At 40.8% G+C, this 22,894-nt stretch overlaps 1 protein-coding gene across 5 annotated transcripts in view; it reads right to left on the bottom strand.

Moving 5' to 3' along the window:
• Window positions 1–22,894, bottom strand: part of macf1a (microtubule actin crosslinking factor 1a) — a 228,834-nt gene that overhangs the window by 197,115 nt on the left and 8,825 nt on the right. For 4 of the 5 annotated variants that reach the window (XM_086281216.1, XM_086281224.1, XM_086281220.1 and 1 more), the window contains exon 2: window positions 21,459–21,693. In XM_086281216.1, coding sequence (XP_086137342.1) covers window positions 21,459–21,681 — 223 coding nt within the window. In that variant the 5' untranslated portion in view covers window positions 21,682–21,693. Of the gene's footprint in view, window positions 1–6,390; window positions 7,475–21,458; window positions 21,694–22,894 lie in introns of those variants that run through there. The other variant, XM_086281219.1, reaches the window with a different exon arrangement.

Raw genomic sequence — 22,894 nt, forward strand, 5'->3', positions numbered from 1 at the left:
AGCACGCTTTGCCAATCAGGGCATCTGCATCCATGTGCTTCCCTAACCTCTTGGTTGCTTTTTGCAGCCTTTTTACCAATTCAACCCACACACACACGCCTTGATATCATGCAAGGCAACATCTACTGGTATTCCTGACCCATTTTTCCCCCCCATCAAGTTAGTGTGCACGCTGACACACAGCAGCCAGAGATTCCTCCCCCCACTTTTCTGTGATTACACCGAGCGCCCAGGAAGCAGCCGACAGAGATGGGATGCACATCGCTCTACTATATCAGAGCAAAAACTACGAGAGCTTTGACAACCGCCACGCAACCCCGGAGAAAGGTTTTCAGAGATGTGCCACACAGCCTTCCCTGTCTGTCATGAATACAGGCCCTGTGTGCTGCTAAGAGAGACGGCCACTGTTACCACACAAATATGCCCACATTTATGCATCAACGCAAATATTTCACACTCGCTAGCTGCTCCCCTCACGACTATTCAACTCGATTTCCTCCCCTAACGCACAATCACAATGAACCTCATTGATTATTTGACTAGAAATCAGCTGGGTGCTGGTTATGTAAGAACCCCGAGGGGAGAACTGCTGCAAACAGTAAGAAAAGAGGGGATTTTTAAAAAAAAAAAAAAAAAAGGTGGAAAAACACGAAGAACGGGGAGGAGAGACGTCACTGTGGCAGATTTATTGCATGCGAATAGAAAATGTGGAGAATGCAGGAGAGACTGAGTGCCAGAGGGATCACATTTTGACACTGCAGTATTTTTCTTTCAGCAGCTTCACTAAAACGCCGTTATTATTGTGTTTATGTTATACACTCATTTTTTTTGCATGCGCTTACTGTAAATATGATACTACTAAAGCTACAAAGAAGAATCGTTCCCTCCAAGTTTTGCATGTTACTATAAAAGGGACTGAAAAACAGAAGAAGTGCATGGTTTTATCGCTTAATTACTTTTGCTGCCACTGATATGCCTGGAATTTATCTCCTCTGGTGCTGGATTTCATTTCCGTTTTCCTTCATATTCTCTTCTTAATTTATGTGCTTTAATATTCTTCAAAGCATCCTAAATGTTCCCTCAGTTATGAGCATCCAAAAGATTGCAGAGTGTAAACAGTTTCCCACATTTCTGAGGTTCAACCTCACTGCATTAACAACAACACAGCGGGGCAGAAAGGCCCAGGAGATGTCCCCGAAGCCCCCCTCCACCCGGCCTCCCTTCGCTCTCCATCTGCAGTTAGCAGTGCAGGCTTTCTAGCTCGGCCAGCGTTTGGTTCTGCCTGCCGCAGCTCTGGCAGCGCTTGGTTTTCCTGCCGACACGATCAGGTGCTGCTGGAGAATGTGACTAAACAGGAAGTAATGTGGGAAAGGATGGGAGGGTGGAGCAGAGAGGGGAGGAGGTGGGGAAAGAGAAAGAACAGAAGGATAGAGACAGAGCAGAATAATTAGGAGGTAATGAAATAAGCAAGTGAGAATGCGAGGAAAAGGCAGACAAGGAGGAGGCTGAATGCGAGACGGGAGAAGGAAAAAAAAAATTAATACCAAGAAGAGCAGAGCAGCCACGAGATGTTTAATATTAAAATGTGAAGAAAAGCTGCTTTAGTGCAGCAGAGTAATTGATGATCTGGTTAGGGCACAGTAAGATCTGAAGGACGGAGACTGTGCTCAATGACTGAGAGAAACAAGAGAGAATTGAAGGAGGACGAAGAGGAGGAGGAGGTTGTGTTCTTGGGGGCAGAGATCTACTGTGAGAGGAGACCAGGACTGAGGGAGCTGGAAAGCAAAAACTAGGCCACATGGAAAAATCCAGCTGCAATGATCCAACTCTGGGACCAGCGCATAGCTCCCATGTCTGCCTCTCCTCCTGTCTATCTGTCCATCATCTGTGGTCTTCTGTTAAACTGCTCTGTCCTTCTTCCTCTCCTGAGACTGCAGCTGTTTGTCTCCATCTCTATGTTTTTGACTGCTTTTCCTCTCTTGCTTCTCTAATGGATCCTGTACTTCCTCCAGTGTCAGAGATCAATCGTCTAATTACCAGTCCGCGGAAGTAAAGAATAATTTTCCTCTGACTTTTTCCACAGTCTAATCTCGACATTTCAAACTCTGATTTTACCTTAAATGGGATCACATTATTCCAGGAGCAGAACATTTCTCTGAGAGGCACAGAGAAAGCAAACAGACCGAGCTGATGGCATATTCAAAGCAGGAACAGATACAGTTTAATAGGATTCACAAGATGGCAAAGCACATGTGTGTGGAGGAGTAGAGAGGGCGGCACTAAGAGAGATCTGGAAAGAAGGGAAGAGCTGCCCCAACACTTCCTGAACTCAATGAAAATGTAGGACGTCAGCAAACACTCAACTCCAAACCCTTCCTGTTACTCTGTGCACTTCCTGTGTCTTTCTGTCTAAGCCCTTGACCTGTGTAAGAATGAAGCCAGACTACATGACCAGGGATGGAAATACTGTAATTTTACAGGCTCCAGTGGGGCTGGGTAATAAGTCACTATTATTACATCCAATTTTGTTTTATAGTGTTTGAAAATTGTGTCGTCCAGACTAATCATTTCAAGCAAAAAGTGCTTTAAACTTTGGTGCTTTGTTTTATTTATTTTTCAATTAAAGGCATCGACTATAGCACCATATCCAAATTTCACTGCCCCAGCTATATACAGAGCAATCTTTCTATGCACAGTCACAGTCAAGAAGTCCATTTAGAAACAGGAAAATGAAGAAAAATGCTTGTGAATTTGTATATTATCAACTTTCTTGTGCTTTATATGACTTAATATTGCAGTAATATTAGTATCATATTACTTGGTCTTTCAGTATTGATCAATGTTGCCACATTTAGCTCAGGAAAATGAGCACTTTTCACACACATATTGAGGTAGCAACATGTATCCTGAAGAGCAGGGAATATGGTTTATATATGTGAATAGGTCACATAAAAAGGAGAAATCCTGAGCTTTTGGGGAGTGAAAGGCTGCTACATTTGTTGACAAAATTCATCACCTTTGATTTCTCTTGTGTGAATGTCAGCGCTGATGACATTTAGAAAAGAAAAAAAAAGTATCAGTGAACTCGTGTGTGACCCTGCATGACTTACAAACAGTACAGTAAAACATTAATCCTGAGGGGTGGAAAAATGACACTGAATGTTTGCTTCTCTACCACACGCACACAAACACAGAGGGCAGCAGTAGCACTGAGCTGCCAGAAGTTGGCACTGCCTGTAGACGGATGAATTAGAGGTGGTAAGTATACAGTACAGAGCGGATATCGTGATAGACGCAGAGGACCACACACACTCGACATATTACATAAAAGCCTTAATGTGGAAAAACATGGAGTTTATCTACACAAAAGCAGCATCTGAATTGAATTTTAAGTAGATTTGTAGGTCAGAAACACACATTTCCTACCATCTATATTTAAGTCAGCGGCTTTCCTGACAATCTTCTTCTTCTAAGCTCTGAAATTGTTCTGCTTCCTTCCAGGTTTCCTGGCTTATATTCGGCTCTGAAAGGATTTTCGTGACACTCTACCTGACCCGTCATGTTTTAATGAACACTTTTTGCTTTTAAGCTGCTCTTAAGCTTACATAAGTGTTATTATACATGTCTAATTAGGATTATTAGAGTGAAAAAAAAAAGCAGAGAAGCAGAAATCCATAGAGTGCTGCTTCATATGTGGTAATTACAGAGCTATTTGAGTAAACATAATGCTCAAATGTTGGTGTCAATGTGCCTGAAACCATCTGCTTTGCCACTGACTCACAGTACGTCTATGAGTGTTTCTGAGTGTTCCAGTATTTTTCCATGTATGACCTTGTCACTCTTGCTTTAGATATCCTGTCATTGTTACACAGCAGTTACACTCATGGCTGCGAACACAAATGCCAAGAAAAATACAAACACACACAAACACCGCACCCGCTGCCTGTGAATGATTTAAACCCTATCACATGTCGACCTCCAGTTTTAGTGACGTGATGCTACAGCGAGCAGGACGCCAAGTTCCCATTTCTCCCTATATAGCTCTGAGTGACTCAGTCACAGGTGACAGAGTAACGAACACTTACATACATACGGGAACGCTGTTTACAGGATCAGCAGATCATAGAAACCACTATAATCCCAGCTATCAGGGGACAGAGGGGAACAGGCAGGACAATGCATGACAACGTAAAAGGGTAAATGACAGGGGGAAACTTGATATCGCTCAAGACAGTAGACATGCTGACACCTCAAAGAGCAAAACGTGATTAGGCAGTGACACACAGCAGCAGGAGCAGCAGCACAGGTCCTATTGTGGTGGAGTGAGTGCAGAGGACACAGGGTTTAGCCTATAGGGTTACAGCCTCATTATAGCACTGATGAGGGAGGCGAGCTGGGACTGCGACGCTTGGAAGGGTTGAAAACCTGCAGCCTCACAGGGCCAGAAAACAGACCTCAGTCTAACAGGAGTGCTATAACCCAGAAACAGGTCGAAAACGTCCACATTACTACAGTACCGCGATCCCCACGTGGAGCTGTTGTGTTTAGAGATTGTTTGTGGAGTGGAGTGAATATATATCAGAATAATAGAGACTATGTGTACTGTGATTAACATTATCAACTTATCAAGTGTGTGGCAAAATGTTTTTGAACCTGATGCTCACATTCTCTGTCAGGACTGCACTCCCTGTTTATGTAGCGTTTGAAACCAACACTCAGGACAAGCACACTTGGCATCACTGGACTTTTTGTTATTAGGAGAAAAACGATTCTGAAACCAGGAGCAGTGCAGTAAAACCATGATAGCAATGCTGGCTAAGGGCAGCCCTGTAAGATAAGGCATCCAAGTGGAAACAGAGAGCGTAACAAACTGTATCAATACCAATTTCTGTTACTGTACCTGTGGGAAATTACAACGCATCTACATGGAGACAACGTGTTAGGCACACCTCAGTGCACCTGCACATTTATCCTCTGGCTGTTCCGGTTTATCACTAGCGCTGATTGGCTGCAGAGGGTCACCTGCATGAATATAAAGTAAGGGTGTGTGTGTGTGTGTGTGTGTGTGTGGGGGGGGGGGGGGGGGGGTGTCTCTCTCCTCCATCAACACTAGCTGCACAGTTCTCCACACGTGCTTTTGCCTCTTTTTGCTTTGTTTTGTTTAATAACATTAATCGAGGTGATGGGCGTGAATGTGATGGCTAACTATTTTGCATTAATAAAATGTTTTGCAGCATTAAATGCATCAACTGATCATGGCTGCAGGAATAGCAGCCAAACAAAAAACAAAAAAAACCTCCAAATTATGCAAAGCTGCTTTGCTTGTATCAAAATAAGAGTAGATAAAGTCTGCATATTTCCTTCTGTAGACAGGTTATTGCACGGAGTGAGAGATAAGTTAAGCAAAGTGTTGGCATAGAAAAGATATTGCAAACTGTTAGTGAAACCTCCCAAAGGGCTTCTTTCTTTGTGCTTAGACAGGTGTGTTGAACACATACTTTATGTTGGAGGCTCGGATACGAAACTCCTCATCTCAACCTCCCTCCTCCTCTCACATATTTGACAGCAGCACATGGAGGCTATGTCCCAAACCCAGAGGAGTTTAGTTTCATTATAACAATCAATAATTCAAAACCACCTCCTTTTCATCAGTGCCAGCATCACAGATGTGACCCAAGTCTATTGGCTGTCTGCATCCCCATTCTGTCCCTCTGTAACGCGCACACACACACACACACACACCTCCTCCCAACAGTCAAGTTCAGCAGAGGCATTCATTTTTAAAGCGCCCCTGTCACCGGTATTATAAAATAGCAAGTCTCAGCCCTGGTTGTAAGACCTCTGCTGCAGGGCAGACACACATACACACACAGAAAAATAAATATAATGTTTGTTTTCTTCACCTTAAAGTGTTTTAAAGCCACATCACAGCAAACTCAAACCATCCCAGTTCCCTGCACAGCAGCAGCTTTGATATTTACAGGCTAAACAGCAAACAAGGCGAAACCCGAGGCCATGTGGGGAAAACTCCTTACAGGAGTGGGCTGGGAGAACTTCATAAAACTGCTTCCTCTGGTGTCTCAAAAGCACACAAGTGGATTAGGAGGGAGTCAGGGCATGCACTGTGGAGGCCAACAATGTGGCAAGGCTAGAAGTCCTGCTTTGCTTATCCAAAATACAAGGAAAAAATCCAGATTATGAAACTGGCAGAGTGGTGCTGGCTGCGTGCCTAAAAACCCACTTACACTTTCAGACATAATCTCGGAGTTTCTTTCATCATTTTCCCTTTCATTCCCTGACAATACAAACAAACGCCTTAACTATTCCCCGTGGGATAGCTTTTTTTCATATTATCCTCTTGCATCCTGCTGAAGATCTCTGTACATTTACCTTTGTATCTCTCCAGCACATCTTCATACGCCTGGGCGAACTCCTTCTCCTGTGAGTGGTTTGAAGGCAGCAGACCCGGTACGAAACCGGCCATGGTGGCTCACAAGCCGGCTTGTGAAGAAGAGAGGGGTCGGCCTGCGGACTACCGCAGTAACCCGTTCCGCTGGTGTTGCTGCTGCTTCTGCTGCCCGTCCGGACCCCAGCTCCGGCTCCCTGTGCTTCCTTCTCCCTCCTCCGGTGTCCAATACAAACACCACGGTGCGTGAAACTAGTGAATATGATGCATTGGCGCACACCAAAAGCCCCGCAGCTCACTTTTGGAGCGCGGTTAGATAATCCTCAGGGACACTTGAGAGAATATAAAGGACAACAAAAAGCCTCAGTGAGCGTCTATCTGTGAAAATCTACTAAAATGAAGGTTACATAAACGCTATCTATCCATGACAGCCGTCAGTGTACGTGTGGGTGCGGGGCCACACGGTCGCATCGTTCGGTGCGTTTCCTCCGGCCAGTCCCTCCTTAAATATCGCCTTCCACCCGGTGACTGCTGCTTTTTGTGCCTCCTGTGCGTGTGTGTGAGAGAGAGAGAGGGAGGGAGGGAGTATATCCTAGTGACGGGAGGGGGCCGTGTGTCTCTTTCCGTCCGGAGCTCCAAACCAAACCGTATCCGGGCTCGGGCTTTCTATCCGAGGCTGAGTCGGCAGCGTCCTGTGGATCCGAAAAGAGTCGGGCGAGCTCCCAGCATGCTTCCCAGTCGTAATGGCTGCTTCTGTCCGAGGCTTTGCGGCCCCTGGGTCCGTGTGAATGTGTGTGCGTGTGTCTCTCTCCCTCCTATGCTCAGGTTTCTCGGTCCTTCCTGCAGTGGCTGTCTTCCATCCCTCTCTACCGGCCGCGCCAGGAACCTCCGCCACAGGAATTTGTAGAGCCGGGGAAGAGCTAGCTAGCCTAGCTGAACAGGTGGAAAATGGAGCTGGAGCGCCCTCAGACGGAGGTAGTGGCTCAGTGACAAATCTTGTTCAGGTGTTTTAAAATATTGTTTATCATTTCCCACTGTGACGGATATTAAACCAGCTTACTAAAGCAATAACCCCCTGATTGAAAACTACATGTAGCATGCTAACACTTAACGTTATTTTCCGTTAAACTGCTGAACTGAAAATCTATACCAGGGATGTCAAACTCATTTTGTATCGTGGGCCACATACAACCCCAGACTAAATACATTTAACCCCCATTTAATGTGATTAAAGTGGAATTTCTTCTTTTTTCATTTTTACTCCAAGATGAAGAAATTCTGCTTCAGTAAATGAAAGAAATTTGTCGGCACAATTAACTAATGTGTAAAATAACAGAAAGTTCTAGTACTTTGTTATTTTAGTACCTCATTGCCCAGGAGAGTAATTCACATTTATTCACATAGCGGAAAAAACAGGACATTTTCTCCATTTTAATTCTTATTGTTTATCTATTTACTTTGGTGTGCCATGAAGAGCCATGGTGGCAGTCTTTATATGTAGGAAAAAGCTGTAAAACCAATGCAAATACAGTTAAAAGTAAAAAATCTATGAGCTCATTCACAATTTCCAAAATAGTTCAGCGGGCTCCATGGTCTTCGGTGGGCCGATTCTGGCCCCTGGGCCTTATGTTTGACACTTGTGACTAATTAAATTTGTCAGTTTTTAACATTTTTTGTTTGTTTTGCAAAAGGCACGTACATGTTAAAGTCCCCCACAACTCAAGAGAAGTCCTTTTGTAATTTTATGTCTCTCTCTGTTAATTTTTCAGCATAACTTTGAACTTTGTTTGAGTCATTTTGTATATTTTAGAAATCTTTTTTTGTCTTTTTGGTGGTTTTAATTTTTCCTTCAATAGTCATATTTTATTTCTGTTCCTTGTTTTGAACCATTTTTTGTTTCCTTTTGGCTGTAGTTTTCCCCCCAGTTATTTTGTGTTTCTTTGTGATTGCTTTGAGCTTACTTTCAGAAGTCATCCTTCTCTGTGTAATCATTTTAATTCTCTATAGGTGTTTTTTTCAGTTTTAACCTTTTTGAGATGCATCTCACAAGCATATAAATCGTTGTTTTCAGACTGTCATATTTGAATCACTTCAGTCTGTTTGTCATTTGTGTCTTTTTGCAGTTCCCTGATTTCACCCCCATAAGCTAATATTAACAGAAGGTCTGTCTCAAAAGCTCCCTGATCCCTTGTGGTCCCTGCAGGCTTGTTAAGTCATTTTTCTACAATTGTCAACCCCCAACTAATTGATCATGCATGAGGATTTGCAACCACATTGCATTTTTGCCATGGCAGGTAGTCACTGTAGTAACAAGTAGATGCATTTTGATTTATTATTTCTGAAAAATTCTGCAAACAACTTGTAAAACACACTAAATAAACTCAAGAATGTTTAAAGGAGTGGACTGAATGAATGGAGCACAGTGCAATCTAAAGGCTAAGTAAACATACAAAACCAGGAGCTCTGGCGAAATAATACAATTTTAAACAACACCTTGTTAACAAGCTTTTAAACCAAAACTTATAAGCTTCTCCAGACACAGGAAACAGTAAAACTAGGCGATTATATTTAATTGAAAAACAGGAACATCTTATTGTTCTGTATTTGACGCCATTAAATATGTATTTTATGTTAAGTAATCTGTGTGTCTGCCCTGTCCTGCTGTGGATAATCTCTCAATGCCAGTAAGGTCACAGTCCATAAAGCAGCATCATTGGTGCAGAGATTATGTCATTTAATCCCACAAAGACACATAAAGATAACCTTTATGTAAATCACAATACCATCTCCATTCTGTCAGAAGAAAAACATACATTTATGTGGTTGGAAACTAGAGTCCACAGAGTAAAAGAGGTGGAGATGTCAAGAGTGGAGGCAGGTGTAGATTGTAGATGTCTGTCTGAAGTCAATATTAGATCGAAACACAAATAAAAGATGCATGAGTGGCCCCACAAGGCAGATGACCAGTGACTGGGAAATCAAGAGCCAGATACATAAAAGGGCAGGAATGCAGCATATTTCCACTCATGTCTGCAGCCATGAATGGAAAGTAAATCACATAAAAAACTGTGTTTACACCACCAGGTTATTCAGATGGCAATGAGAGGAACAGCAAAGAAGCTTACATTCACTGAATGTGAAATTCAGAGCTTTGCTGCTGGAGCTGTTGGTGGTCTCAGTTATTACTTACAGGAATAAAGTCAACAGGAGAGTGGATAACACAGAAGCAGGGCAGCCATACTTATGCACAAATAAATAGAAATTAAAATATCAGCATTATTGTTGATAAGTTCAGTATGCACATCATTAATTTACGATGCAGCCTGTGAATATAATGCATTTAAATATCTTCAATTTGCAAGATTTTATGGATTTGGGTGTGCACATGGAAAGTATCCTCCCTTCTTACCCTATAAATTCTAGATTACGTCCTTAGCTTAATATATGGCTATCATTTGGAAATGTAATGGGGCCTTATAAGGGCCTATAAGGAACATTTTTAAGATCCCTAACCTTTTCAAGTAAATTTAGAAATTCATCTTTCTCTAAATATATAAAGAGGATATTTCATGTATTTTAGCCTTTTCATTTTGCCCCTTTTCTAATCAAATTAATGCAAACAGGAAGAATATGTGTATGTACTGAATACTGAAGTGTGTTGGAACGGGTATTTACTGTCCGTCTGTCATGTGTGGGTCACGGCTGCTGTAACAGGTCTGGAAGTAGCTGCATATCATCATTTACGTCATGCATGCACACATGTGTACTCAGATGAATTTAAACCATGTAACATGACAAAAGATAAAAGGAAAGAGTGAAAGTGGCAGTAAATAAACCAGCCTCACAAGCTCATACAACATTTATCATATCAGCGGTTCAATGACCCAGGAGCCATTCATACATCTTACTGTGACCCTCTTTTCCTTCCTTCCTTGAAGCCTTTAATCTCAACACATCATCAGTGAGCAAGGCCAACACCAACAAACTGGCAGTCTCTGCAGAAATATACTGCTTTGCTGCATTGCAAGAGCTCATTTCTGAAGGTAGCAGAATAAGTAGGAGGTCACAGGTTCAATAAAAAAACATCCTATTTGTGCAAAAAGGAAAACGTTCAGGAGCTTTCCCGCACCAAAGGAAATGTTGGTTAATTATAAAAGCATCACTAGTCTGGCTTAAAACACCTTAAGCGATTTAGAAAAGACTAATTTCTTTATAATAATTACACAAAGATATTATCAGTTTCAAAGTGAATGATTAGATTCGTCTCTCTGCAGAGATCTGACCCCATCTTTCATTACTCTAACATCCTGTTTGTGTCTCCTCACTCTGCCTCTCCCTCATTACAGGACCGACACACATCACATTAACATTACCCCAGTGATGTAAACACAAACAGACACTTTAGGGATACAGATCTGGCACCCTCTGTATCTACAGGAAGTCAAGGAAGATGAATCCAAAATGCGAGAACTGAAAGAAAAACATTCCAACAGATGTTTTTGTCTTAAAAAACAAATAAACTCGGGCTAATGTGACTCTGGTCTCATGGTCCAGTCGTTTCTATTGTACTTTACAGCATTGAACAGCCAGAGAAAAATATCTTTCACTCTATAAAGTCCAGACAGAGTTTCACTGATAAAATGAGGAAAAGCAGGTGATTCCTCCTAAAAATGAACCTGTCGGTGTGTGAAACCATTATATCGCCGTCTAGTGGTGGAGAACGGAAATTACAGATGAGTCAGAGTTGGCCTGAATGACCTCTTGTTTATGTTTCTCCACTTGTATGTTTTCATCTTCATGTCATGATGTGTATTAATAGTAAATACATAAGCGTGAACTTAAATAAAAGTAGTAAAATATGTGTTCAAGTGTATTTTTCACTGTTTTCTTCCCGCAGTGCGAGTCTTCTGCATGTGTTTGTTAGCATGTGTATTGTTGTGTGTCTGTGCTACATGCAGAGTCCAGCTGCACTGTGAATGTGCCAAAAGTACACAAAGTCCTCAACACAACAGCATGACCAAACACTTCAGCTGCAGAGCTCCACCTTGGCTTCTAACTTTAACGTCAGCCACAAACATTTCACACAGAAACCTCTCTGCTGCTTACGTGCCTACTCATGAAACATCTAAAAAATGAAAGCTAACATCAAACAGTCTGATCTCATTATCCACGCCTGCATTTTTGTGTAAATTACTTCCTAATAATGCAGCTGAGCGCCCTTAATAACCAGCTGAGAGATTAAATCAAATCTATTGTGAGTGACTTGGATTTAAGTTAAAACTCTTTACAGGGTCTGACCTTTGCTCTACTGTTTTGACTTTCACAAATAAACAAATTCAATCATAGATAAAAATGCACTTAAAAGATTATAACAACAAAGCCTGAGTATAAACTCTTAACTGGTTCAAGTGTAGTCGGTGATGTCTGCAATCAGATGTTTCCAATCATGCAATGAGAAAATATGAATGGCATGAGAAGCAGTTTAATGCATCTAATTTGGGTAAGTGCTTTAGCTTTGATCCAAATACTTGTAGATTCATACTAGTAACCACTTTAGCTTACCTCTTATTAATTTATAAAGACTGTTAGTCCAAAATGTGATTATTTAAAATTGTCCTGGTTTTCTTATGTTTCAGTTTCATTGTAACATAAAATTTAAAAAAGAACAGATTTAAATGTGTCCATAATATTTTTCTGTAAATGAATAGATTTAGTGTCTTAATTGAAAACACATTTAACACTCTGCTGTAAAAATCTTTGTTAGTTCTGAACCTTTAGCCCCATAAGTTGAGAAATTAATCCCAGGATATGACACTGCTAAAAACGTCTGTCAAGTTTATTTTTAGTTTTATATTCAGTTGATTTCCAGACCAGCAGGTATCTTACAGTACATGTCATCACAGATCTATCACAATCACACTCTAAAACATATTTTGTCTTTAGAAACCATACATTACGAGCTCTTGGTGCATCTTAAAGTATACCCTTCTTTGCTGCCCATTTTACTCTAAATTAACCCATCACTGACAAAATGAACATCATGTTGTAATAAACATGACTTTAAACTGGTGACTGAGACCATAAATTTAACAGAAAAATGTTTACTGTGGTCACAGAATAAGATAGAAATAGAACTAGTTTCCGCTATATTTCTGTACAGTTTGACCTCTCTTTGCAGCCAGGTGTCGCCCCCTGCTGGACACTGGAAGAAGTACAGGTTTAAGGCATTTGAGCATTGGCAGGTCATGAACAGTTTATACCAAAGACACTATCTACTTGCTTTCCTCCCAAAAAAGGAAAAAAGAACCTGTAAAACTTTATAGTGCTTAGAGGATGTAGCCTACTGGCACATCACGGCCAACCGAAAAAAGTTTGTTGGGTGGTGCTTTTTTCTTTTTTTAAACTTTATGTTTCTCTTGCTTTCAAAGTTTCCTTTTCACCACACAATCACTTTTATTTCCCTTTAGTCTCCTTGCTTTATTCCCTTCCTTCTTTCTTTACAATCCTATCTTGCCCATCTCTTTCTGTTTTAAGCTCTTCTACTGTTTCCTCTCATCTTTACTTCTTTCTTATTCATAGCAGTCGTTCTCCTTTTGTTTTTCCGTCTTGTTCCTCGAGCTCATTTCTCTTTCCAAGTTCTTTTTTTAAGTTGTCAGTGCTTGTCTTCATCCTCCTGTTAATCATTCTCTTCTCTGTGTTATGACCTCCTTCACCCTCACATCTATTCACAGAGTCACCCTTTCTTTCCCCTCTTTAAATTCTCCCCCTCTCTCTCCGACTCCATTTCTCTCCTCTCTTCATTACTTTCTAAACTCACACGATCATTCACTCCTCGGTCTCTCTCTCCCTCCTTTCTCCACTCCAAATTAAAATTCGGACACTCTCTCACTCCTTCGCTATTTGTTTTGCGCCCCTTTTATATCCAGTGTCAGTCTCTCTCACCCCTGCCGCCATTGCTTCTCCTAGCCTTGCATAACCATGGAAACAGAGTAGACCACGTCACCATGGCAACAGGGTAATAGCCAGGGCCTTGAGCCGAGGCTTCCTTTCAGTTTGCCTGCAAAAAAAAAAAAAAAAATGCAGCAGGCAGGATGGCGGACGCCTAAGTTACATGCAGGCAAAGACATCTGAGGTCCTGATGCTCATATGCATAAATTATCACTGCTGCTGCCTCACTCACACTGAGCAAATGTATCACACTGTGTCATTTCCTTTCTTATTTTGTTGTACAAATAATTTCCAAACAATCCTTTATTTGTTGTGTCTCTCCATTACTGCATCTCCATGTAAGTAAAACAAGAAAACCTAAATGTTCAGCATTCATGAGGAATTTTGAAGTCAGAAAGCCTTTTTTGTGATTTAATTGGATGTGATGTAATTACGTCACAACCAAAACCTGAAGAAGAGTAGCAACTCTTGTAAAAATATGCACAAAAACGTCCTTCTAGTTACAGAAATATATAAGAAAATTATCCCATTTCTAACCTAATTTGTGACCTCAGTAAAAAAATTTCAGTTTATGGTTTTAAGTCTTACTTAATGCAACTTGACGTTTAGTTTTTTAATTTATGGTCCAATGAAGAGTAAAAAAGATGTTAAAGCCACCTTATGATTGAAAAGTCAGCACACTATGGGTATGCAGTGCCCTGAGGTTAATGCTCATCAAAAACAAAATTGCAACACAAAGATGGGAGATATCGCATTAGCTATGACCATCTTTTATATACAGTCTAAGACTAACAAACTACTTTTAAAATATTTTTATTCTGGTCTGTGTTTACAGCCCCCAATTAGTTCAAAATGTAATTTGGTGGGAAAATACTGAATTTTCACTCACGTACACAGAAAAACTAGCAGCTGTTGGTCGGTTTCATTGACATTCAGATTCAGCAGACAGGCAGTGCAACCCAAAGTGTCTGAATAACAGAGTCCAGTCACTACAGCAGTGTCTCTCTTTATCCTCTCCAGTATTCACAAAGCTCCCAGTGTTTCCTCCCCTCGTCCTCCACTTCTTCTGCCTGCTCTTTCTTCAGATGTGTAAGGATGCAACTTTTGCCAAAATAAAAATAGATATTTTCCGAGAGAAAAGAATACCTTCTTCCTAGCACTACATCTCTGTGCTACGTGTCCTTAGTCTGTATGAATATGTTATCATGGGGCTAAACTGTGTGGCTTATAAGCAGGCTAATATATTCACATTCTGACCTCTGTTTGACTGGAAATTGAGGTCAGTGTAAACACGCCGTACAGATTATTTAAAATGTAAAATCATCACAATAGGCTGCACACGCCTGAGCGAGCACTGAACAAGCCTGGGAGATACAGGATGTTACCAGAAGCATGAGCTTTAAATGAAAGCCTCTGCAGAGTGAATTCGACAGCGTCAGTATTACAGAGACACTCGTGCTCTGCTTGTCACATCAAACCATTTAGCAGACAGGATATAAAAATGTACAGCATGCTTTACTCAGCAACAAGAACTTATCAAAGCTGACAAGGGGCAAGTGCAAGGTTGCACCTCATAGCGCAAACACAGACAACCATTAACATTTAAACCTATAACTATGTTGGATGACCAGTTAATCTGACATTTACATCTCTGGATGGACGCCAGGTTTGAACCCAGAACCTCCTTTCTGAGCACTTACCACCATGTATTTCCACTATATCATTTGAATGGACTGAAGAAGCTTCAGTTAGTCACATGATTTCTGATCTAAATGATTTCTCCTTTAAAATATTTTAATGCAGGACTCAACATAGGGTGCAAAAGGAAACAACTGTGGATCAAGACAGAGGAGAAAGTATTTTGCACAAGTAAAACCATTTAAATTCACATAATCATGAATCAAAAAACAAAAACAATGTAAAACAGGAAAAAACTAAAAGTCACACTAATCAAGACAAGAAGAGATGCAGAAAGAACGACAATAAGAAGAACATACAGGGAAACTACCACTAATAATAATCTAAATATAGCAGGATAAGAGAGACACAAGAAGAATACTAAAATCTCCAAACTGATAGATAAAAATAAATAAATGATGAACTCAAGGGGTAAAAACAAAAACTGGACAAAATCTCAAATAACACAAAATCAGGACCATGTGCAGAAGCATAGCAGAAAACATAGACACAGCTTCAAACTGGGACTTCACTAACCTGTCAGTGAAATCTTGTTGGTTATATCTATTTTTAATTTACAGTCTTACATATTACTGAATCATCGGCCCATCTTATATCAGGACCCTGTAGTCCTGTGATTTTTTTGTTCCACAGTAAAGCTCTTTATTGTCTGTACTTCTGGAACACAGTATGGGTACACACTTTACAGAGTGGTAACAGGCAGTTGTGAGGTAACTGTACTGCTCTGTACTGCATTAAAAGAGGCTTACAACTACTTTTTGTCCCCCACACCCACTCTATATGTTTTTATTTAGCTGTGGCAAAATGTCTTTGGATCTCCTTTAACCTTCTTGGGGTTTAAAACAAAAAGAAAAGAGTTGTGTTGAGTTAGATGTAATGGTTGAGTTCATAGGATCAGTTGCTATTTGTTGCATTGCTGTAAATTCACAGTGAGTCTGGACATAAAGTCAAATGTTTCGTTGGCAGGTGGAGAGAAAAATGCCACACAGCAGACTTTGGCAGTGTTAGTTAGGTGTTGCCTGTGTTTCAGCCCCAGGGTGGTTTGTGGCGACGCCAACATTTACTCGACTGCGACCTGCTGCCGCCAGAACTGAATGATCTCCACGCAATCGAGTCTGACTCGCTGACTCACCCGCAAGGCGCTGCCAGGAAAGCTCCAGGTCTAAGTGTTTGGTTTAATAACTGGAGATAATAATCCTTAAATGTTTTTAACCTTTCCCAGCTCTTCTCTCTACACGCACACATGCATGCACTCTAAACAACCGTCTGCACAGCTGTGAATTTCAACTACATGATGCATGTTTATCCAAAAAGGCATGAAAAAGTGGAAAAAGCCAAGTGTTCATTAAGAACATATGAGATCATTTGTATTTTCTTCCTCACACCTGAGAGCAGAAATAAATCTGAGAGAAAAGTGGCCTCAAAATGTAAAAGATAACCATAAACTAAATTTACAGTGTGAGCAAGTCGGACTTACAGAGATATTTTTTCCTTCATTTTCTCTGCTTTAAAAGAAGAACTGTGATGATGATGATGATGATGATGATGATGATGATGATGATGATGGTGTAACTAACATTTAAACATTGTGTGACTTTACTGCATGTAGTTTTGATCATCTGTAATAAAACGATGACCAGAGAACATAAAAGTGACGCCAGATCTCTTAAACCAGACTCCAGCAATAATGAAGATTCCACATCTGTCCTCAGATCTGGTTGTAATTAGATGTGTAACAGTAACAAAAAGGAGAACGCTTATATCTGTTATGTTATATTGTTATTAAGGCTCAATAAGTGATTCTTGAAGGTTTTAGTTCTGTATTTTTGAACTTTTTAATATCACAGTTTTGCAGTAAAGCTGAACACAGTGGATTTTACTTAAAGTGGACATGTGTTTTAGGAGCTGCTAACATTAGACATGTCTAATCTGCAAACAATGAGATCAGTGTACGTCCAAGGAATATCTGTGTTTCACACTCACACACAGATAATTTTTCTACTCTTGGCTCTGTATGATGTCAGAGACGGGATATCCCTTATATCGTCATCTCCGTCACACTGCTGTGGCTGTGAGCACAGATGCCACCTGTTGTTCAAACCTTCTGTTTATGTAGGGCAGCCAATCAGAAGGATGTTGCCTGAAAAGGGGAGGAGCTAAAACAGTTTCAGACAGTGGATAAACTGTTCTCAGGCTCAGGGAAATCAGGATGATTTTGAGCTGTGACTCATACAAAGCTAGTCTAGTAAAGTCCGTAAATATCTATAAATGGATTTATTTATTTTCTTGTTTCACCTTTACTTATCAGTTGGTTCCAGCTGTTTTCATGATTGTGTCAAATTGTATTTCACATGACATTATTCACAGGTTTATCCTTTAACCACACGCTGCCTTCATTTCACCTCCTTTTGATCTATTATCCTTATTTCAAAAGCCATGCATGTGTAGATGTGTGCATGTGAGAGCCAGTCTTACACGCACTCTCACTTACCTAGTGTACAAATTGAATTCCCCTTTTGCTCTTTGTCATCTTCCTTTCCTCCACAAAGCTTGCACATCTAACTTTATTTTTACTTGGCAGGAAACACCGGGCTTGTTCAGATAAACTCATTATATACATACAGACACTCACTGTCTTCACACTAACATAAAAACAAGTAAACACACACATGGTCCTCTGTTCTGTGAAACTAACATAAGTGAATTAAGTACATTAATAAAACATAAAAGGTCTTTATTGGGAGCTCTACTGCAGCGTCAGGCAACAGATTCCTTTCTCCAAACATTTGCTGACAGATTTAGGAAGGACAAGAAAGTGAAAGCTTCTCTAAAAACAGCCATAAAAGTATCTGACGGGCTTCTCCTGTGAATGGAAGAGAGTCTAAAACATTAATGTGGGAGGCCTTGAAATGGTTCCAGGGCAGGAAATATCCCAAACTTTCTCCATGTCTATGTTGTAAGAGAATCAGCACTGAGATACAAATACAAGACACACACACACACACACACACGCAGAGTGAGCCATCTCTCTTGACCTGATTGTGTTGATGATATGTACTCCTTCACCCGGCCCTGACCTACATGCTGTTTCCATGTCTGAAACGTAGACTTTCACTGCCTCTTATCGCCTCCCTGCTTCAACATCCCAACCAACATATTTCCTCACAGAACAAGAGCAAACCTCACTGGAAGAATGTAAACAAATAGCAGGGGTGTGCATGTAACACTTTTGGTTCTCTTAAAAAATTTAAGGTATTTATGAAAGAAGGTGATTTGATGATGTCATTAAATTTAACATAAATGTAGAAATCACAACAAATGAATAACAGACTAATAATAATGATAAATCATTTAAATCCTCAGTGGAACAGAAGCACTGTGTGTTGCCTAATGCAAGTTAGCAATGCTGAAAGGGTTATTGATGATGTCAGACAGCTTAAAATTGGTGCGCTGATTATAGAAGCAATAAATCTGGCTCCTCGAGGTTTCTGGAGCGCCCGCCTTTTTGGGTTTCAATTATAGTCTCAAAAAAACAAGGAGAGTGCAAAGTGAAGGCATTAAGAAAGTATAATTCACTTTGAGAAGAAACCTCCTGAGTGGTAATCAATATTCTGATGTCAAAATAAATATTGAAAAAAAATCAAATATACCTTCTATATTGATTGAACTAAAAGTAATTTAAGGGAAACATAAGATTAAGAAAAGTGTGATAAGAGAAAAAATGCTGAACAAAGATGTAGGTTGCCAAATAATCTAAAAATTGCTTGTTATTGGCAGCCGTCCTGTTGTTGATAAGATGCTGTGGTTGTTGCCTCATTGGAGAGGTGTTAAGCTGCTATATGATGTGCTATGATCAGAGTTTCCTCTACTGCTGGATCAGCTGTAGGCCAGCAGAGTTATAGAGCATGCTGACGAAGCTGGAGGCCTTACTGTCCATCCACTGAAGCGCATTTATATAAAAGCCTCAAACTGAAAAAATAAGCACAACTATTAGACGCCATCAGAGGGGAAAGCCACACATGAGCCTGCTTTTACTTCATTTCCCTCAATTTTCAAACTCGAGGTCCCCTCTTCTCTGTATTTAAAAAAAGGCGTGCTGCCAGTGATCCATTACGTGAGCAGGGGAGCCCCGGCCTCTCTAGAGAACTGAGTAACCTACATTTCTCCTCCATCTTCTGTTACCACAAATACGAGAGGATGATACTGGCTCCTGACTTTGACATGTGATCCCTGCACGTAGGAATGTACACAATAAAAATGAGATAAAGCTCATCTCTGCTGCCTTCACAATGAAACTAAGCGTTTTCTTGTATTCAAGGTTCATGTTGCTCACAGCTCTTTATTGACATTTGCTAACCACCATTATTAAAACCGATAACTAAGAAAACAGTGATTATTACATCTGAGTGTTACACGATAACACTTTTAATAACAAGCCGCAGACGTCTTTATCCATCCCATAAATAAAAGACTAGAAATTTCTTCTCATTTCTTTGACATTTAAGGAGATGAGGCTTTTTTCAGAGGATGCTTAATGACTGTTTGAAAGAAGCCCTGTGATTAGTGAAAATGTCAGTGTGCATGTGAGAGTGGATGCATGAGGAATAATTCACGACAAGAAGAAAAAAACCTTTTTGCAGAGATATTTGGTGATAAAAAGACAAATAATATGAGAGCGACGTGTTTCCTTTTAAAGAGTCTTTTCAGGAGCAAAAGGTTGGTCCAATGTCAGCTTTTCTACATTAGAGCTGTAGATGCCCTGCCTATGCAATTCTTATTACTTATTGATTCAAGTCTGTTAATATAAGGGACTGTAAAGCCTATATCAGTTATACTCAACTTACCACCGATGGATGGCCTGGGGGTGACACGGGATGTTCTCAACAAAGATACAAACAGGAGGAGAAACTACACATGACTGAAAACCTAAAGTCAAGGAACTCATCACAAGGGCAGGTAGATGTAGGCACAGTGGGTAAACTAAACTACAGAAGTGTGGAAACACTTGGTTTCTGGCAATAATTATGAACAGTGGGATGTCACACTGACAGGAAGTAAATACGCTGAGAACACTTAACTTATGAAATATTTTCAAACTAAAATGGGGAACAAAAAGTAACCAAAAACTCTGGAACTCTTAACCGTTTTGGTTGTTTATTCATTTCCTTTGATACATATATCCATCCATTTGAGTCTGAGTCACTGGGCAGAAGACTTCCTTCACCCCAGCCAAATGTTCCACTGGGGGACGCTGAGTCGTTCCAAAGCCAGCTGAGAGATATAATCTCTTCAGCATCCAGGAGGCGTCCTGATCAGATACCTGAACAACCTCTATTACTTGTATATTTCTTTATTAATTGGTGCAAAAGCATTTCCTGAGCAAAGCAACCTGAATGTCCCCATGCTGCTGACATTGCTTATATTTTATGTTTTGTATAAAGCTTCATTTTGATTGAAAATGACACACTACATCCATTTCCTAAACTTCTTATCCAACCATGACATCAGGGGGCTGCGCTGCACCCTAATCCCAGCTGACACAGGGAAAGAGGCAGCAAACACCTAATCCGTGACAAAGGCAGGGCTAAATACAGACAATCATTCATGCTCACATCCACACACCTTGCAGTCAGCTTTGAAATGTCCAACCAATCTCACGTCAGGATCCAGCTGACCAGGAACGTTCAAACTAAGAACCTTTGATGTGCAGCAACTGTGCTTTGCTCCTGTCAGTTTTAATGTTACATCAGAGTGCATTTTTCAGCAGTTTTCCCCTTGTAGCACTAACGCTACAAACCAGACACATATATTTAAAGAGGACTTAAAACTGTGGTTATCCAAACTCAGCCTTCATTGACTCACAAAAAAGGCAAAAGGAAGAATTCGGACAGAACCAGGAAAAGGCAGAAGAGAGACAGTAACACTGTCGTCTCTTATGCAGCAGGTTTTTCATAGAAACTCAGAAGATTTTTCTCAGAGCATGACGTCCCAGCACATTTCAGACCCAGCAACACCCTCAGACAAAAATAAACAAAGCAGGTAGTGTGTGTGCAATGCAGTGAGGAGTGCTCGGACCTTTACACAGGAAGAACCAAACAACCACTCCACAGACACATGGCACAATTACATGGGTCACATCTTGACCCATGTAAGCGTAATAGCTCACAGGATGTTGGGAGGCAATGCCTCACAAACGACCCTGTGATGGCAATGACCCATGAAGCTTCTGAAGACCTCTCTGTATAGTTTCCCTCCTTCATGAAAGCAGGTAAAGTTGTGCCTGAAAGCCCCACTCTGCTTTTATAGAGTTCAATCAGCAAAATTCTGCCTCTTCACCATCTCCTGGAAGCTTCCCTTGAGTGTTGCTCAAAGGCAGAAAGATAAAGTATTACATTTATCAACTCACCTGCGACCCGAACCACTGCCCTCTCTGCTGGGTCCAACACTGAATCTTGGCTCTTCCTCTTCTTCCTCTCATGCTTAGACAGGTTCCATGGCAAAGTGTCTCCCGGTGGGCCCACAAGTCCTGATGTACACGGGGATAACGACCCCCCTGAACGCTCGCTACGGAATGACGGCTCGCTGACGCAGGAGCGCTCACTCAGAGTATCATCATCCGAAGACTCCATCTCTGCTTAGGGCTGCAAGGAGGAGAAGGAAGGAGAGGAAGGATGGTAGGAGGAAAAAGGGATGTGGGAAGGGTGGGAAGAGAAAAGAGGTCAGAAAAGAAGGACAACGTGGAAACACTCGATAATTTATTGCTTGCTTAAAGTGTGATCACGCAGGGGTCATGAATGATGCAAAGTTGTAACATAACAACAGTAGTAATGTAGCAAGACGGATGAGAGAAATGAGGAAGGAGAATGAACTGGGTTAAACTAATCATTGTGTCCAGATGATAGCTTCAGTGTTCAGGAAGCTGCAGATGTGCAGCGACAGCTGGATGGAAGCGAAACAGCGGCTCAGAGAAGAAGACGACACACATCGCACTGGAAATGTCTGAGGCTTGCTCGAATAAACAAAACATGAAAGATGTAACTTTGAGACACAGATGAAATTTCATCCTTAGCTTCAGTTGATCAGAACGCATAAAGCGGACCGCTTGCTTTACCCTCTTAAATCGCTATTTATGTGCTCGGACCGACACATAAATAATGCACAGACTGCTTCTGCAACACGGAGGCGCGGTGGTTTGAACTGTGCCTCACAGCAAGAAGGCTCTGTGTTCAAACCTTGTGATTAGCTGATGCTTTTCTATGTGTTTACATGTTCTCCCTGTGCCTGCATGGGTTTCAGCACTCTGGCTTCCTCTCAGAGGCCAAAGATGGCATCATGTGACATTAACTGTCTAAACTGGCCATAGATGTAGTTATCCAATCACAGTCCTAACACTGTTGACCTGTACATCACCTCTCGGATGGATGCTTCTAAAATAGATGTGGTCCATGTTCCTACATTACTGAAAAAGCTTCTTATTTTGTACATTTTGTGGATTTCTTTACCCCACATGACATTTTTTGCAACATCTATTATTTTAAAAAAAAACATCTTTCAAGCTTTTTAAAAACACAATTTTCTTCGAAGTTGTGGGTGCACTGACAAATTGCTCAAATGGGAACTCATTCCAAACTGTTATTTATTTATATTTTTCCTCTATCTTAGTGTGCTCTTTAGACATCCAGATAGATGTCTGCGTTTTCCTAATTACAGTGGAACTCAATGACACTCGCTTCGTGGTGCTCAAACTTTTGATAAACTCCACAGTAATATTTCTTTCCAAAAATCACAACCAGATTGCACAAACAAGTCTGCAAGCTTGTCGTGAGCAGACTCACACTGTTT

Source organism: Aulonocara sp. 'chitande type north' Nkhata Bay, linkage group LG22, assembly GCF_057382095.1.
Source record: "Aulonocara sp. 'chitande type north' Nkhata Bay isolate Kocher_YH1m ecotype deep benthic linkage group LG22, A_spYH_male_GT1.1, whole genome shotgun sequence".
Lineage (NCBI taxonomy): Eukaryota > Metazoa > Chordata > Actinopteri > Cichliformes > Cichlidae > Aulonocara > Aulonocara sp. 'chitande type north' Nkhata Bay.